This window comes from Ranitomeya imitator, chromosome 5 (genome assembly GCF_032444005.1).
Source record: "Ranitomeya imitator isolate aRanImi1 chromosome 5, aRanImi1.pri, whole genome shotgun sequence".
In the NCBI taxonomy this organism is placed as follows: domain Eukaryota; kingdom Metazoa; phylum Chordata; class Amphibia; order Anura; family Dendrobatidae; genus Ranitomeya; species Ranitomeya imitator.
The window spans coordinates 560,631,422-560,648,882 of record NC_091286.1 but is presented as its reverse complement, the minus strand read 5'-3'; the positions used below and the strand labels follow the sequence as shown (position 1 = coordinate 560,648,882).

The following is a 17,461-nucleotide window of genomic DNA, read 5'->3' as shown; positions in this document are numbered from 1 at the left end:
TCACGTGGTCCATGGCTACAAGTTCAAGTGGTTGTTTGGTGATTATGGGCTGCAGTGGTGCTCTTTGGTTCTTTTGATCGTTTCTTCTGAGGTTACACGGGCCACAATTTCTGCACCACTGTTCGATTGATTTTCTCATCCCGACCCAATAAAATCTTTCTCTTAGAAGTACTTCTAACTTTTTCCAACCGAAGTGACCAGCACCATTATGGTAAGCTTCGAGGACCATCTTCACATCTTGTTTAGGCACAATAATCTGCCAAACCAATTCATGTGTTTTCGGATTGGTGTATCTTCTACAGAGCTTCCCTTGATACAGGAACATTTTGCCTCTCTCTTTCCAGAGTTGATGCGTCTCTTCTGGGGCATCCTCATAGGGATATGCACTTTGCTCAGTCAACAGTTCCTTCACCAACTTCACAGCCGGATTGCTGTCTTGGGTGTCAGCCCATCTATGGTGTGCTAACGGATTAAAATTCACCTCTTGTTGTTTCTGATAGGTACTTGACTGATGATGTTTTGCCTTGGGACGATGGAAGGCTGGTAGTTCAATTTCTTCAAGCTCCCCCGTTTCCTCTTCTACATCTCTCAAGTGTGGCATCCGGGATAGGGCATCGGCATTTCCATTCTTGCGACCTGCTCGATACTTGATTATGAAGTTGTAATTAGATAACCGGGCTATCCATCGCTGTTCTAACGCACCTAATTTGGCTGTGTCCAGGTGGGTCAACGGATTGTTGTCAGTATAGACAATAAATTCTGCAGCGGCCAGATAGTGTTTGAAACGCTCCGTCACAGCCCAAACTACTGCCAGTAGTTCCAATTTGAAGGAGCTGTAATTTTCTGAATTTCTTTCAGTAGGCCGGAGCTTTCTACTTGCAAAGGCGATGACTTTCTCCCGACCTTCTTGCTTTTGTGACAGCACCGCTCCTAGTCCCACATTACTGGCATCGGTGTAGAGGATGAAAGGTTTATGGTAATCTGGGTATGCCAGAACCTCTTCTCCGGTTAGTGCCTTCTTTAGTTGTTCAAAGGAGTCTTCCCTTTCGTCGTTCCACTGAAAAGGAGGGTTTCGGTTTGAAGGTTTCTTCGTCTGCCCTACCAAGGTGTCTTGCAAGGGTGCTGCCAACTTGGTAAATCCTTTTATAAATCTGCGATAGTAACCCACCAATCCCAGGAATTGTCTCACTTCTTTTGCGCTGGTAGGTCTTGGCCAATCCCTTATGGCGCTTATTTTCTCGGGATCTGGTGCTACTCCCTCCGAACTCACGATGTGTCCCAGGTACTGTACCTTTGGCTTGAGAAGGTGACATTTGGATGGCTTGACTTTCATGCCATACCTGGATAAGGCTTCGAACACTTCTGCCAGGTCTATTAAGTGTTGTTCGTAAGTCTTTGAGTAGACGATCACATCATCTAGGTACAGGAGGACGGTCTCGAAGTTCTTGTGTCCGAGGCAGCATTCCATCAGCCGCTGGAAGGTACCGGATGCGTTGCAGAGTCCGAACGGCATGCGATTAAATTCACATAGACCCATTGGTGTGGTGAATGCCGTCTTTTCCTTATCTCTCTCAGCCACAGGGACTTGCCAATACCCGCTTGTTAAGTCTAAGGTGGAAAAATAATTAGCAGATTTCAAAGCAGTTAAGGACTCTTCTATCCTAGGCAAGGGGTAGGCGTCTTTATGGGTGATGTTATTAATCTTCCGGTAGTCTACGCACATTCTCATGGTTCCGTCCTTTTTTTTGACAATCACTAGAGGGGCCGCCCAGGGACTACAGCTGTCTCTTATTACCCCGGCCTGTTTCATTTCCCTCAGCATATCTTTTGCACATTGATAGTGAGCGGGCGGTATGGGTCTATATCTTTCTTTTATTGGGGGATGGTCACCTGTGGGGATTGTGTGTTCTACCCCTTCTATCCGTCCGAAGTCCAATGGGTGTTTACTGAAGACTTGTTCATATTCCGTCACTAGCCTATACACCCCTTGTTTTTGATGGGTAGGTGTTGAATTTATGCCCACGTGTAGCTGTTGGCACCAATCCTCCATTTCTCCATCTGAGCCATTGCTTTCCACCTGACAGGTTGGTTCTAAGGGCTCAATGGTTGTGATGGCATTGTTGTCAACAGTATATAGCTTTGCCATTGTAGCATACCTTGGCAAAGTGACCTCTTCCTCTCCACAGTTCAAAAGTCGTACCGGCACTCGTCCCCGGTGTACCTCGACTATCCCTCGTGCTGTGAGTATAGTGGGCCTGCTGTCGGTGTACACTGGTTCTATTAAGGCTTGATAATCTCGTCCCTTAGTACCAATGGCTGCTCTACACCATACCAGCATTTCTGTTTTTGGTGGGATTACAATAGACGTTGGATCACTTACCCTCACACTGCCGATTTCTCCACCTGCAACTTCTACCTGTTGCCTTAACATCAATACTTTTAGTTCCCTCCGGAGAACTCTCTGCTGGCAGGATTGGGCAGTTTCAGCAATTTGCTGTAAGACAGAAATGACTTCGGAAAAGCAGTTCTCTAACACATTCATTCCTATCAATACAGTTGGTTCACAGTTCCACCGGTCAACATCAACAACAATTATACCCTGTTTCTTCAGTTCTACTTTACCAATCTTTAGGGTCATCTCCCTGAATCCTAGTTTCGGTACCAACTTACCATTACTGGCCCATATATCTAGTTCAACATCAGAGGGCCCTTTATCAATATCTGCATCAGCCCAGTACCTCTTATAAAGGATATACGGTATAGATGAAATCTGGGAACCTGTGTCCAGCAAAGCGTTGAGGGGAATTCCGTCCAGCACGATAGGGATAATGGGTCGTCCTCCGATGTACCTGTCGTGCCAGGGTGTTGGGCCTTGAAAGTTCATTCCTGCGAAGCGGCCCGCATTCCCAGGGGATTCCCGTTTAAATCACAATCTCGTGCAAAGTGGCCCGGCTGCTGGCAACGGCGGCAAATAGGCTGTCCATCCGGTTGGTAGCGGTCGCGGGGTCGTCCTCTCCATGTCGGGTATCTCCGGGGTCTCATCCATGGAACATCCTCTCTACAGTTTGCCAACTCCATCTTGTGTCCTCTCATCTCCTGCATGGTTTTAGCCATTGAAGCAACAACATCAGCTAAAGAGTCAAGCTTTTGTTGAAGAGCCTCATTAGTACTGGGCCCCAGGGGCTTAGCAATGGCCCCAGACATAGCTGATGTCACTGGCACTCCCTGTTGAGGTGCCTCTGCCATGGGTTGCGCAGGATCCTGATCCCGAGGTGCCTCTGCCAGCTGGAGACGTATAGCGCTCTCCTTTAATTGGGCAAATGTCAATTCAGGGTTCTTAAAAACAAGCATGCTCACATGCCCCCGGTGAGAAGGGGTGTAGAGTCCCTCAATAAATTGATCTCTTAGCAGTTTATCCGCTCCGGTGTTAAAAATGGGTTCAGCCAGTGTAAGTGATTTAAGGGCTTCCTGCAGGTTTAAGGCAAAGTCTCTCACGCCCTCATTAGCTTTTTGTTTGCAACTAAAGAATCGTATTTTAGCTTTGCTGCTGGCCGTGGTTTCAAATGTAGCTTTTAATCCAGCAAATATGCGTTCAACAGTGCCTTTTAGATCAGCTGCCCATGCTGTGACTTCTCGCTTAGCATGGCCACTTAACTGCATCATCAGGAGACTAACACGCTGAACTTCACCCACAGGGAACATGTCAAAATGGGCCAGCATCTTTTCTCTGAAATCGTCAAGGGTATTAGGCTCACCTTCATACATTGGAAGCCATGGGCCACCCGGGGTATATGGCATCAGCACCGGCATGATGGGCGCCACTCCTTGCACCGCTGCGCTGCCGGACTCTCTATTGACACTCTGTCTTTCAGCTGCATTAGCGTTGCCGAGTGCTGCGGCGTCTCCGTGCTGCGACATACTGTGCCCCCTTAGTTAATCCGGACCCTTCCGGTCCTCCGCTTCCGTCGGGATAGTGTAGATTCGTTCCGCTGTGCAGCAGGATCGATTTTCCCCTTGCTCTGATGTCAGAGCGCTCAGCTTGGTGCCGCCCACAATGACACGCCCCCTGCTGCTCCCACCCACCGCGCTCTGTAATGGCGGATTCTGAAGTTTTTCAGTTAGACTGGGGCTCAGGTGATGGCGTCGCTCAATTAACAGTCTCGTGCCTAACGGTTATGAAGTGATTACCTCAGGGGATGGCGGCCATCTTTACTCCATTATAACCAATGGGGAAAAGTCACTTTCAATAGTTTTTAATGGGGAATGGATTTTTCTTTAATAAAGTCAATTTTCAAGATTTTTCATCCCAGTTTTCACAGTTTTGGGCTCCAATCACGGCACACAATACCCGGTATACGGGCTGGCTAGATCCTGTTCGTGACGCCAATTGTGACGCCCAGGAGACCGGGATACCCAGCACCGGACCAATGGAGTCTGTCTCTTGAGGGGGATGTCACGGGTGGCTTGACCCGGTGCTGTGGCCTCAGGCAATGCACAGTGTAAGGGGTATCATGAGGGGACAGGCACTTACTTGATCAGCAGCAGGTTCTCCCAGCGGTGACGATCTCGATCCTGGATAGATGGCTATTGTCCAAATGAAAGACTGAGGCACTGAAACGTTTAACCAGTTTACTTTAACATAAAAGGATTTACAACCAGTCCTGTCACCGGAGTCTGTATGGGAACTCTGAGTTACTTTGACCCTGCCGGGGTCTTCGCCTCTTATTGTGCGCAATTTCTGTGTGGCCCTGCTGCTGTATGTGAACTGGCTGCCGGCCCAATCTGTCCCCTCCGGGTCCTGGTTCGACAGGCAACCCGAGTCCTTTTATCGGTTTACCCCCTCTGGGAGTACCGCTGAACTCTGTGTCTGTTGCTGCATCCGACCCTAGTGAAGCTGATATCACCTCACGTTTTTCCGGTTGCTGTATTATATATAATGAATACAGCCACGGATCCGGTATCCATCTTTGCGCCTGTTCTGGGTAGTGATTAATGCTACCCGGTTCTCACAATGTCCTTTTTCTCTATCCCTCTTCTCCTCAGGCCGGTGATTTAGGCCTGGTAACAGTCACAGGGCTGTTAGAGATTCAACTGTATGACCTCTCACTATCAGCTCCTTGGCCCAACTGCCATTTCTTCTCTCAGACCAGAATGGATCAAGGGGAGTCTCTGGAGCTCCCCCTTCTGGCCGGAGGTGGTAGTGCAGTCTTGCTATTTTAGTATTTGTACTTACTGTCAGTAACTATTTTTGTGGCAAATACCCCTAGGGGTGCCACACATGCATCTGTTGTCAGGTGCACCTTTGTGCTCACAGATTGCCTGAGTGCATGGACGATGCGCTCTTTAACATGCTGGTGGAGGGCTGGGATGGCTTTTCTGGAAAAAAAGTGTCGACTGGGTAGCTCGTAGCGTGGTACAGCGTAGTCCATCAGGTCTTTGAAAGCTTCGCTTTCAACTAACCGGTAGGGCATCATCTCTAACGAGATTAGTCTAGCTATGTAGGCGTTCAAACCCTGTGTACGCGGATGCGAGGCTAAGTACTTCCTTTTTCTAACCATAGTTTCATGTAGGGTGAGCTGGACTGGAGAGCTGGAGATCGTGGAACTAGCGGGGGTGCCGGTGGACATGGCAGACTGAGAGACGGTGGGAGATGGTATTGTTGCCGCCGGTGCCCTAGATGCAGTGTTTCCTACTACGAAACTGGAGATTCCCTGACCCTGACTGCTTTGGCCTGGCAAAGAAACCTGCACAGATACTGCAGGTGGTGCAGAAAATGGTGGCCCTACACTGCCGGAAGGGATGTTGCGTTGATGAGTAGCTTCATTGGCCGAGGGTGCTACAACCTTAAGGGACGTTTGGTAGTTAGTCCAAGCTTGCAAATGCATGGTGGTTAAATGTCTATGCATGCAACTTGTATTGAGACTTTTCAGATTCTGCCCTCTGCTTAAGGTAGTTGAACATTTTTGACAGATTACTTTGTGCTGATCAATTGGATGTTGTTTAACCCCTTTACCCCCAAGGGTGGTTTGCACGTTATGGACCGGGTCAATTTTTACAATTCTGACCACTGTCCCTTTATGAGGTTATAACTCTGGAACGCTTCAACGGATCCCGGTGATTCTGACATTGTTTTCTCGTGACATATTGTACTTCATGATAGTGGTAAAATTTCTTTGATATTACCTGCGTTTATTTGTGAAAAAAATGGAAATTTGGCGAAAATTTTGAAAATTTCGCAATTTTCCAACTTTGAATTTTTATGCAATTAAATCACAGAGATATGTCACACAAAATACTTAATAAGTAACATTTCCCACATGTCTACTTTACATCAGCACAATTTTGGAAACAAAATTTTTTTTTGTTAGGGAGTTATAAGGGTTAAAAGTTGACCAGCAATTTCTCATTTTTACAACACCATTTTATTTTAGGGACCACATCTCATTTGAAGTCATTTTGAGGGGTCTATATGATAGAAAATACCCAAGTTTGACACCATTCTAAAAACTGCACCCCTCAAGGTTCTCAAAACCACATTCAAGAAGTTTATTAACCCTTCAGGTGCTTCACAGGAATTTTTGGAATGTTTAAATAAAAATGAACATTTAACTTTTTTTCACAAAAAATTTACTTCAGCTCCAATTTGTTTTATTTTACCAAGGGTAACAGGAGAAAATGGACCCCAAAAGTTGTTGTACAATTTGTCCTGAGTACGCTGATACCCCATATGTGGGGGTAAACCATTGTTTGGGCGCATGGGAGAGCTCGGAAGGGAAGGAGCGCCGTTTGACCTTTCAATGCAAAATTGACAGGAATTGAGATGAGACGCCATGTTGCGTTTGGAGAGCCACTGATGTGCCTAAACATTGAAACCCCCCACAAGTGACACCATTTTGGAAAGTAGACCCCCTAAGGAACTTATCTAGAGGTGTGGTGAGCACTTTGACCCACCAAGTGCTTCACAGAAGTTTATAATGCAGAACCTCAAAAATAAAAAATCATTTTTTTTCACAAACATTATCTTTTCGCCCCCAATTTTTTATTTTCCCAATGGTAAGAGAAGAAATTGGACCACAAAAGTTGTGGCACAATTTGTCCTGAGTACTCTGATACCCCATATGTGGGGGTAAACCATTGTTTGGGCGCATGGGAGAGCTCGGAAGGGAAGGAGCGCCGTTTGACCTTTCAATGCAAAATTGACAGGAATTGAGATGAGACGCCATGTTGCGTTTGGAGAGCCACTGATGTGCCTAAACATTGAAACCCCCCACAAGTGACACCATTTTGGAAAGTAGACCCCCTAAGGAACTTATCTAGATGTGTGGTGAGCACTTTGACCCAATAAGAGCTTCACAGAAGTTTATAATGCAGAGCCGTAAAAATAAAACAAAATTTTTTTCCCACAAAAATAATTTTTTAGCCCCCAGTTTTGTATTTTCCTGAGGGTAACAGGAGAAATTGGACCCCAAAAGTTGTTGTGCAATTTGTCCTGAGTGCGCTGATACCCTATATGTGGGGGAGAACCAGCGTTTGGGCGCATGGGAGGGCTCGGAAGGGAAGGAGCGCCATTTGGAATACAGACTTAGATGGAATGGTCTGCAGGCGTCACATTGTGTTTGCAGAGCCCCTAATGTACCTAAACAGTAGAAACCCCCCACAAGTGACCCCATATTGGAAACTAGACCCCCTAAGGAACTTATTTAGATGTGTTGTGAGAACTTTGAGCCCCCAAGTATTTCACTACAGTTTATAACGCAGAGCCGTGAAAATAAAATAAAAAATTTCCCCTCAAAATTATTTTTTAGCCCCCAGTTTTGTATTTTCTCGAGGGTAAAAGGAGAAATTGGACCCCAAAAGTTGTTGTCCAATTTGTCCTGAGTGCGTTGATACCCCATATGTGGGGTGAACCAGCGTTTGGGCGCATGGGAGGGCTCGGAAGGGAAGGAGCGCCATTTGGAATGCAGACTTAGATGGAATGGTCTGCAGGCGTCACATTGCGTTTGCGGAGCCCCTAATATACCTAAACAGTAGAAACCCCCACAAGTGACCCCATGTTGGAAACTAGACCCCCCCACGAACTTATCTAGATGTGTTGTGAGAACTTTGAGCCCCCAAGTGTTTCACTACAGTTTATAACGCAGAGCCGTGAAAATAAAAAATCTCTTTTTTTCCCACAAAAATTATTTTTTAGCCCCCAGTTTTGTATTTTCCCAAGGGTAACAGGAGAAATTGGACCCCAAAAGTTGTTGTCCAATTTGTCCTGAGTACGCTGATACCCCATATGTTGGGGTAAACTCCTGTTTGGGCACACGGGAGAGCTCGGAAGGGAAGGAGCACTGTTTTACTTTTTCAATGCAGAATTGGATAGAATTGAGATCGGTCGCCATGTCGCGTTTGGAGATCCCCCTGATGTGCCTAAACAGTGGAAACCCCCCAATTATAACTGAAACCCTAATCCAAACACACCCCTAACCCTAATCCCATCGGTAACCCTAACCACACCTCTAACCCAGACACACCCCTAATCCTAATCCCAATCGCAAATGTAATCCAAACCCTAACCCTAACTTTAGCCCCAACCCTAACTGTAGCCTTAACCCTAACCCTAGCCCTTACCCTAACCCTAACCCTAGCCCTAACCCTAGCCCCAACCCTAACCCTAGCCCTAACCCAAGCCCTAACCCTAGCCCTAACCCTAGTCCCAACCCTAACCCTAGCCCTAACCCTAGCCCCAACCCTAACCCTAGCCCTAACCCTAGCCCTAACCCAAGCCCCAACCCTAACCCTAACCCTAGTCCCAACCCTAGCCCTAGCCCTAGCCCTAGCCCTAACCCTAACCCTAGCCCTAGCCCTAACCCTAATGGGAAAATGGAAATAAATACATTTTTTTCATTTACTTTTATAGCGGGTTTTTTAGCGGATTTTTATGATTGGCAGCTGTCACACACTGAAAGACGCTTTTTATTGCAAAAAATATTTTTTGCGTTACCACATTTTGAGAGCTATAATTTTTCTATATTTTGGTCCACAGAGTCATGTGAGGTCTTGTTTTTTGCGGGACGAGTGGACGTTTTTATTGGTAACATTTTCGGGCACGTGACATTTTTTGATCGCTTTTTATTCCGATTTTTGTGAGGCAGAATGACCAAAAACCAGCTATTCATGAATTTCTTTTGGGGGAGGCGTTTATACCGTTCCGCGTTTGGTAAAATTGATAAAGCAGTTTTATTCTTCGGGTCAGTACGATTACAGCGACACCTCATTTATATCATTTTTTTATGTTTTGGCGCTTTTATACGATAAAAACTATTTTATAGAAAAAATAATTATTTTGGCATCGCTTTATTCTCAGGACTATAACTTTTTTATTTTTTTGCTGATGATGCTGTATGGCGGCTCGTTTTTTGCGGGACAAGATGACGTTTTCAGCGGTACCATGGTTATTTATATCTGTCTTTTTGATCGCGTGTTATTCCACTTTTTGTTTGGTGGTATGATAATAAAGCGTTGTTTTTTGCCTGGGTTTTTTTTTTTTTTTTCTTACGGTGTTTACTGAAGGGGTTAACTAGTGGGCCAGTTTTATAGGTGGGGTCGTTACGGACGCGGCTATACTAAATATGTATACTTTTATTGTTTTGTTTTTTTTATTTAGATAAAGAAATGTATTTATGGGAATAATATTTTTTTTTTTTTCATTATTTAGGATTTTTTTTTTTTTTTTTTTTTTACACACTTGGAAATTTTTTTTTTTACTTTTTTACTTTGCCCCAGGGGGGGACAATACAGATCGGTGATCTGCCAGTTTGCACAGCACTCTGACAGATCACCGATCTGTCTGAGAGCAGTGCAGCGTTACCAAGTGCCTGCTCTGAGCAGGCACTTGGTAAGCCACCTCCCTCCCTGCAGGACCCGGATCCGCGGCCATTTTGGATCCGGGACTTACTGCAGGGAGGGAGGTAGGAGACCCCCGGAGCAACGCGATCACATCGCGTTGCTGCGGGGGTCTCAGGGAAGCCCGCAGGGAGCCCCCTCCCTGCGCGATGCTTCCCTGCACCGCCGGCACATCGCGATCATCTTTGATCGCGGTGTGCCGGGGGTTAATGTGCCGGGGGCGGTCCGTGACCGCTCCTGGCACATAGTGCCGGATGTCAGCTGCGATAAGCAGCTGACACCCGGCCGCGATCGGCGGCGCTCCCCCCGTGAGCGCGGCCGATCGCGCTGGACGTAATATTCCGTCCTTGGGAATTAAGGTCCACCCCACATGGACGGAATATTACGTCCAATGGCAGAAAGGGGTTAAAAAAATGCCAGACTGCACTCTTTCTAGCATCGGATACCTTTTCAGGCATTGCAGACTGAGCTTTAACCGGATGGCCACGCTGTCCTCCAACAGGTTTTGACTTTGCCACGCGTTTTGGCCAAGATACGGGCCCGGCAGATGGAACCTGTTGCGATGTTGATGCCTGCTGCGGCCCCTCCTCCTCCGCTTCAGAACTGCTGCCGCCTGCACCCTGTTCCCCCAATGGCTGCCAATCGGGGTCAAGAACTGGGTCATCTATTACCTCTTCTTGTAGCTCGTGTGCAACTTCGTCTGTGTCACCGTGTCGATCGGTGGTATAGCGTTCGTGATGGGGCAACATAGTCTCATCAGGGTCTGATTCTTGATCAGCACCCTGCGAGGGCAATGTTGTGGTCTGAGTCAAAGGACCAGCATAGTAGTCTGGCTGTGGCTGTGCATCAGTGCACTCCATGTCAGATTCAACTTGTAATGGGCATGGACTGTTAACTGCTTCACTTTCTAAGCCAGGGACGGTATGTGTAAAGAGCTCCATGGAGTAACCCGTTGTGTCGCCTGCTGCATTCTTCTCTGTTGTTGTTTTTGCTGAAGAGGACAAGGAAGCGACTTGTCCCTGACCGTGAACATCCACTAACGACGCGCTGCTTTTACTTTTACCAGTTTCACGAGAGGAGGCAAAAGAGCTAGAGGCTGAGTCAGCAAGATAAGCCAAAACTTGCTCTTGATGCTCCGGCTTTAAAAGCGGTTTTCCTACTCCCAGAAAAGGGAGGGTTCGAGGCCTTGTGTAGCCAGACGACGAACCTGGCTCCACAGCTCCAGACTTAGGTGCAATATTTTTTTTCCCACGACCACCTGATGCTCCACCACTACCACTACCCTCATTACCAGCTGACAATGAACGCCCCCGGCCACGACCTCTTCCACCAGACTTCCTCATTGTTTTAAAAACGTTACCAAACGAACGGTATTTGTTGCTGTCACACAACTTACACGGTGAGCTATAACTTCAGTATGATTTAGCTACCCCTTTACAGGTGGGTGAGACCACAACGAAAATCAGCCACAATGTTACACACTCTGTTGTTGTTGGCAACAAATGAGATGGCACACACGCAGGACTGTCACTGAAGCGCAAATGTAAATATTTATCTCCCACTGATTTGTGTTTGTTTTTTTTTAAAAGGGAGACTTCAGAAAAAAAAAAAATTAAAAAAAAATTATTTTTTACAGAAGAATAAATAGGCTTTCTAGGGCCCACTGAGTGACAGATGACGCACACAGGAGTCAGGAGTGGCACACAAGCCCAGAGGCCAATATTAATCTCCCACTGATTGATTTAGTGATTTTTTTTTGGTAGATTTTGGAACCCAAATCAAGCAAAAAAATTAATAGGCTTTCTATGGCCCACTATTTGTGAGAGAGATGGCACGCTCAGGACTGGCACACAAGCCCAAAGGCCAATATTAATCTCCCATTTTTTTTTTTCCAGGGAAAATTTATAAACCCAATAAAAAAAATAATAATAAATAGGCTTTCTATGGCCCACTATCTGAGAGAGAGAGATGGCACGCTTAGGACTGGCACACAAGCCCAAAGGCCAATATTAATCTCCCACTGATTGATTGATTTTTTCAGGTAGAATTATGAACCCAAATCAACCAAAAAAATAAATAGGCTTTCTATGGCCCACTATTTGTGAGAGAGATGGCACGCTTAGGACTGGCACACAAGCCCAAAGGCCAATTTTAATCTCCCACTGATTGATTGATTGATTTTTTCAGGTAGAATTTAGAACCCAAATCAAGCAAAAAAATTAATAGGCTTTCTATGGCCCACTGAGTGAGAGATGGCACACACAGGAGTAAGGAGTGGCACACAAGCCCTGAGGCCAATATTTTTCTCCCACTGATTGATGTTGTGATTTTTTCTGGTAGATTTTGGAACCCAAATCAAGCAAAAAAATTAATAGGCTTTCTATGGCCCACTGAGTGAGAGATGACACAGACAGAGATGGCACTCTAGCAGAAATGTCAATCTTAATCTCCCACAAAAAAAAAAAAAAAAAAAAAAAAAAAAAGGAACTGTCCTTCAATTACTATCTCCCTGCAGTAATCTCAGCCAGGTATGGCAGGCAGCAATAAGGAGTGGACTGATGCACAAATTAAATAAAAAGTGTGGACAAACAAACAAGATAGCTGTGCAGAAAGGAAGGAACAAGAGGATTTGTGCTTTGAAAAAAGCAGTTGGTTTGCACAGCGGCGTACACACAGCAATGCAGCTATCAGGGAGCCTTCTAGGGCAGCCCAATGAGCTACAGCGCTGAGGAAAAAAAAAAAAAAAAATGTAGCTTCCACTGTCCCTGCACACCGAAGGTGGTGTTGGGCAGTGGAAATCGCTACAGCACAAGCGGTTTTGTGGTTAATGGACCCTGCCTAACGCTATCCCTGCTTCTGACGAAGCGGCAGCAACCTCTCCCTAAGCTCAGATCAGCAGCAGTAACATGGCGGTCGGCGGGAACTCCCCTTTATAGCCCCTGTGACGCCGCAGACAGCAAGCCAATCACTGCAATGCCCTTCTCTAAGATGGTGGGGACCAGGACCTATGTCATCACGCTGCCCACACTCTGCGTTTACCTTCATTGGCTGAGAAATGGCGCTTTTCGCATCATTGAAACGCGACTTTGGCGCGAAAGTCGCGTACCGCATGGCCGACCACGCACAGGGGTCGGATCGGGTTTCATGAAACTCGACTTCGCCAAACTTCATGAAAATGTTCGACCCGTTTCACTCAACCCTACATACCACCAATATCCAAGGGATATACCTGGCACTTCGCAATGCCTAATAACCTTATTCTGTCTAACCCTAACAAGGAGCCGAAATGAAGGGATCCAGAATTAAGTAAAATACAAAAAGCTTTATTGAATAGAAATAAATAGTAGTGCAACAAAGTGCACAAGCGCCCTAACAAAAGCTGGGAAGCTGCATAACAATGTATAGAATAAATACAGCATAAAAAACGTACATTGCAGAGTAGTAAACATATTCATATATGTAGCCTGGTAACCTACTAGCTGCCTCAGCATGCATAAAGTGCAATAGTAATACATATACGAGTGTAACCAGAAGCAACAATAATGATATCTACCTGCAGCAGACCCAGCGTCCCACCTCACCCCAACGCACGTTTCGCAACCAGCTTCTTCCGGGGACGTGTTTCCATCAACAAATCTTACCCATATCCTTCTCCATAGGTGCACGTGGGCACCTATGGAGAAGGATATGGGTAAGATTTGTTGATGGAATCACTGGTTTTATGGATATAAGGGGGTCTCTTGCTATACGGTTTTGACCGGTTCAGAATTGTGGGATGAGTATTTCCCTATATTGTTGTATTAGCAGGTGGTTTACAATTTCTTGAGGATACTCTGCACTGGCACTTTACTTTTAAAAGAATTGTTGTCCTGACCCCTATCCTTTCATCTCTATACCCATGAACCTTGACTGTTACATGTAATTTTCTATGGTAATATAATAAAATTATTTGTAATTTTCTTTTGTGTGATCATATGCTTCAAAATTATGGTTTGAATATCCCATACCTGTCCGCCGTATACAGTCATGTCCCACGATCTAAATCCATCTCATGGGGTTAAATAATTTTACAAGCAGGAGCCTGCTAATGCAGCTGTTGCTCCTGCCTGTAAAAATTGGGGAATGAATTGAAAGTAGTCAGATGACAACCGAGTGCAGGCCGATGTTTTACATGCACCCATAGACTTGAATAGGTGTGCGTGATTCACTTATGGAAGCCACTCGCAGCATGCTGTCAATTTTTTCTGATTCTGAATAGACATAAGAAAAAGCTAAATGATAAAACATCAGATAGCATTGGTCCAAGAAATGGGCTCGTGTGAGCAAGACCTTAAAGATTGTTTTCCTTTCCTTCTCTCCAGTTTTTTTTAATGACAGAATGCATCTAAAATTAAGAAGCAGCTTTGTTTGTACATTGTTATTAGAAGAGCAGTTTGTGAAATGTTTCATCAGTAGCAGAAAAGTGGAGAATGTAAACACCAAAAATAAATAAAAAAAAAAAAAATATCTTGTGTAAGGATATTCTAACCTTTACCTTTTAGTTGCATATAATGTGGTTTGTTGCAATTAACAAGCCAACAGCGATCCTCAAGATCACAAGAACATGGCTCAAGAGTCCCCTGTTCAGATGGCCCGTGGTCAAGCATGAATTCAAATTCTGGGTCAGAGATCAAGTTCAAATCATTCTGCAAAACTATGATGTATAACTTAAAGAGGTTTTCCCACCGATCTTTTGAGACCAATCTCTAGCCTCTGCTGGTCCGAGGTGTGCGCTCTTGCAGCAGAGACAGCTACAGAGGAGTGCAGGGTGCTGAAGGAGGTCGGATCATCGTGTGCTCCAGAGATCCCTACCAGCAGTGCTTACAAGCTTTATTTGAAAGAGCATATGTTAGGCCGCCATTGCTAGGCTGCCACACTTGCTAGCAACATAGGCAAACAGCTGTAAACATTAAAAGGGGTTGTCCGCTACTCAGATAGCCCCTTCTCAATCACTATGTTCTCCCCAGTAAAATAATAAACAGCTATACTCTGCTTCGCTGCCATTCCAGCAGAATCAGTACTGGTACTCCCTGGGCTCGCATGACATTGTTAAGTCCCGCAATCCTTGCAGCCAAAACAATTCCAAAATACTCTGCTCCACCCACCCGCTCTGTTCCCTGCCCAGTCCCACATTCCTCCAATTGACTGACAGCTCGGGAAGAGCTTTGACATTCCCAGAGCACTTAAGTCTCATTTGCATATTCATTTAAAAAAAAAAAAATTCAGAAGCAACAAATTGCATCGGTAAAGGAATCAATCACCATTTTTTTCAGAAACCAAAATGACAAAATAAACGCTTTACATGTGGGGGAAGGGGGGTATCAGGTTGACATTCCTTTTAAAATTGATCACCAAAAATGGCATAAAATGATAAAAGAATCAGTACGATCTGTTAATGCCTTGTCAATCCTCGTTTACTGGGCTGCAGTACTGACATCACGCCGACATGTGCGAGCCAGAACCAATCAATAATTATAGTGGATCTGCTGCAGCGGTCACATGCTCCGGTATTAGGATTTCATTGCTGAAAGTAGACATGGGCGGAGGACTAGGCACTGTCTCGACAGGAGCAGCAGGACATAACTTGTTTACTTTCGTATGTCAGTCTGGAGTACTTTAGTTTTTTTTTTTTTTTTTATTTCAACTGTACAACTCCACTATGCCCAACTTTTCACTCACAAAGGAGTTTTCGAATGAAAAATCGTGGGGAAAGAAAAAAAAAAAAAAAAAAAAAAAATGGAGATAAATAATCATAAGACAACTCGCCAAACCTCAGAGGTCGGGAGCTCGATGTGAGACATATGGATGCAATAGAATACAGAGTTTGGACGGAGTTCGGCTTGTGAAGGGCATGTGCACACAGCGATTCCAGAAAGACACAGAACAACTTGTAACCTCTATTTATAACTTGAGCTTCCGAAGATTTGAATGTGGGAGAAAGGTGAGGTAGGAAAGTGACCTTGTGCTATTAGAAAGCCACGTGTCATTTCCAGGTGACTTTTCATAATAATAATAATAATAATAAATAATAATATGTATATTAAAGAATAACTTTCTGGCCATTATATTACTGCATCCTGAATTTTCAGCAGTTTTCATCTCTAATTATTATAGATGCCACAGAAGAAAAGAGCCTGCTTCCCCGTCTCTATAGCACACCCTCATAAGCAGCAGTATGGAGGACATTATACAGCAGTACAGAGCAGTGTAGCTGTGAATCCAGCTCTGAGGTGAAAAAAAACAAAATCACTAAAAAGAATCTGCAGATCTGTATCTTTTGCATGTTGCAGCTGTTCCCTCTTTTTCTCTCCATAAACTCTTTGGTCATCAGCTGTAGTCTATCCATCAGGCCAAGATTGCAGATTGCTCAGATCCTTGCAGTGTAGCCTCTTAGATGACACGGTCAATAGCTAGTAGATGAAGTGTACCTACTGTACCATGATTGCAGGATGCCCATGAGTCGTCATGGTAGCTAGAGACCTAATAAATGCCCCTGGGTCTGCCATTTTTGTACTCCTATTAGTGGCTTAATATTAGGCAGGACTATAACTACAGTGCTAGTAGTAGACGTTTTAAAGGTTCAAGTCCTCTAGTGGGACTTAAAAAAAAAATTAAATTAAAAAAAAACTTTTTTTGGCATGGTTGGGTCGGTAACTAACTAAACTATTACAATATTACAATATGTAAGCAGAAGTTACTGAGAAACGAACACACACAATGTGTGGTTGGCCAAGTTGCTCCATCAAGGTCACATATTTAGAAATTGTACCCTTACCTAAAGCAATTACCATTACCACACATCCTGTGTCATATCCCACAGAAAATGAAAGCAAGTGGGTGCAAAATGCAATTTGTGAATGATCTTACCAAGCAGTAAAAATGAGAAGACCCACTGTAATACAGCTAATGTCTGGATCCGCCTCGCCAATGGGATGTTCAGAGGTGCAAACTCCACTTTCATCCTGAATGGACTAATGGTTTCTCTACAAAGAAAAAAAAAAAATAGAAGTTTAGCCTACCAGAATATTAAAAGGAGGAGTGTTAGTTTGCACCTTACCCTTGCCCACTCAGTCTGAACGCAGCCATCAATGGACCTGAAACGTATCACCATCAACCTGACATCCAGACTGGTTAGTACATATGGCCGAAGGGTTGTCCAACCCAATGGGGCCAATTCGTCAAGCAGCAGGGCCAGATTTAAGAGGTGGGTTTCCCGGTGCCCATTTCGCAGGGAGGCCCATTTTTCAAGATGTTGCAATATGTAATGTAAAAACACAAAATGAAACGAACGCAAGTTTATTTACAAAAATCATTTATGCAGAGTAATTCAGGTAAAATCATTCATTTTTTTAAATCCATGCACTTTCTTTGATTTTTGTGCTGCAAAATCACTAATGATGTCACTAAAGTCCAATTCACGCAGTATATCTGACTCGATGCTCATGATAGCCAAATTTACAAGTCGTTCCTGCTTCATGGATGTCCTAAATTGGTTTTCAACTAACTTGAGTTTTGAGAGGGAACGCTCACC

General features: G+C 44.8%; 1 protein-coding gene across 1 annotated transcript in view; it reads right to left on the bottom strand.

The window, feature by feature from the left end:
* Positions 1 to 17,461, bottom strand: part of MOGAT1 (monoacylglycerol O-acyltransferase 1) — a 128,463-nt gene that overhangs the window by 85,546 nt on the left and 25,456 nt on the right. The window contains exon 2 of the mRNA XM_069727666.1: positions 16,798 to 16,913. Coding sequence (XP_069583767.1) covers positions 16,798 to 16,891 — 94 coding nt within the window. The 5' untranslated portion in view covers positions 16,892 to 16,913. The remainder of the gene's footprint in view (positions 1 to 16,797; positions 16,914 to 17,461) is intronic.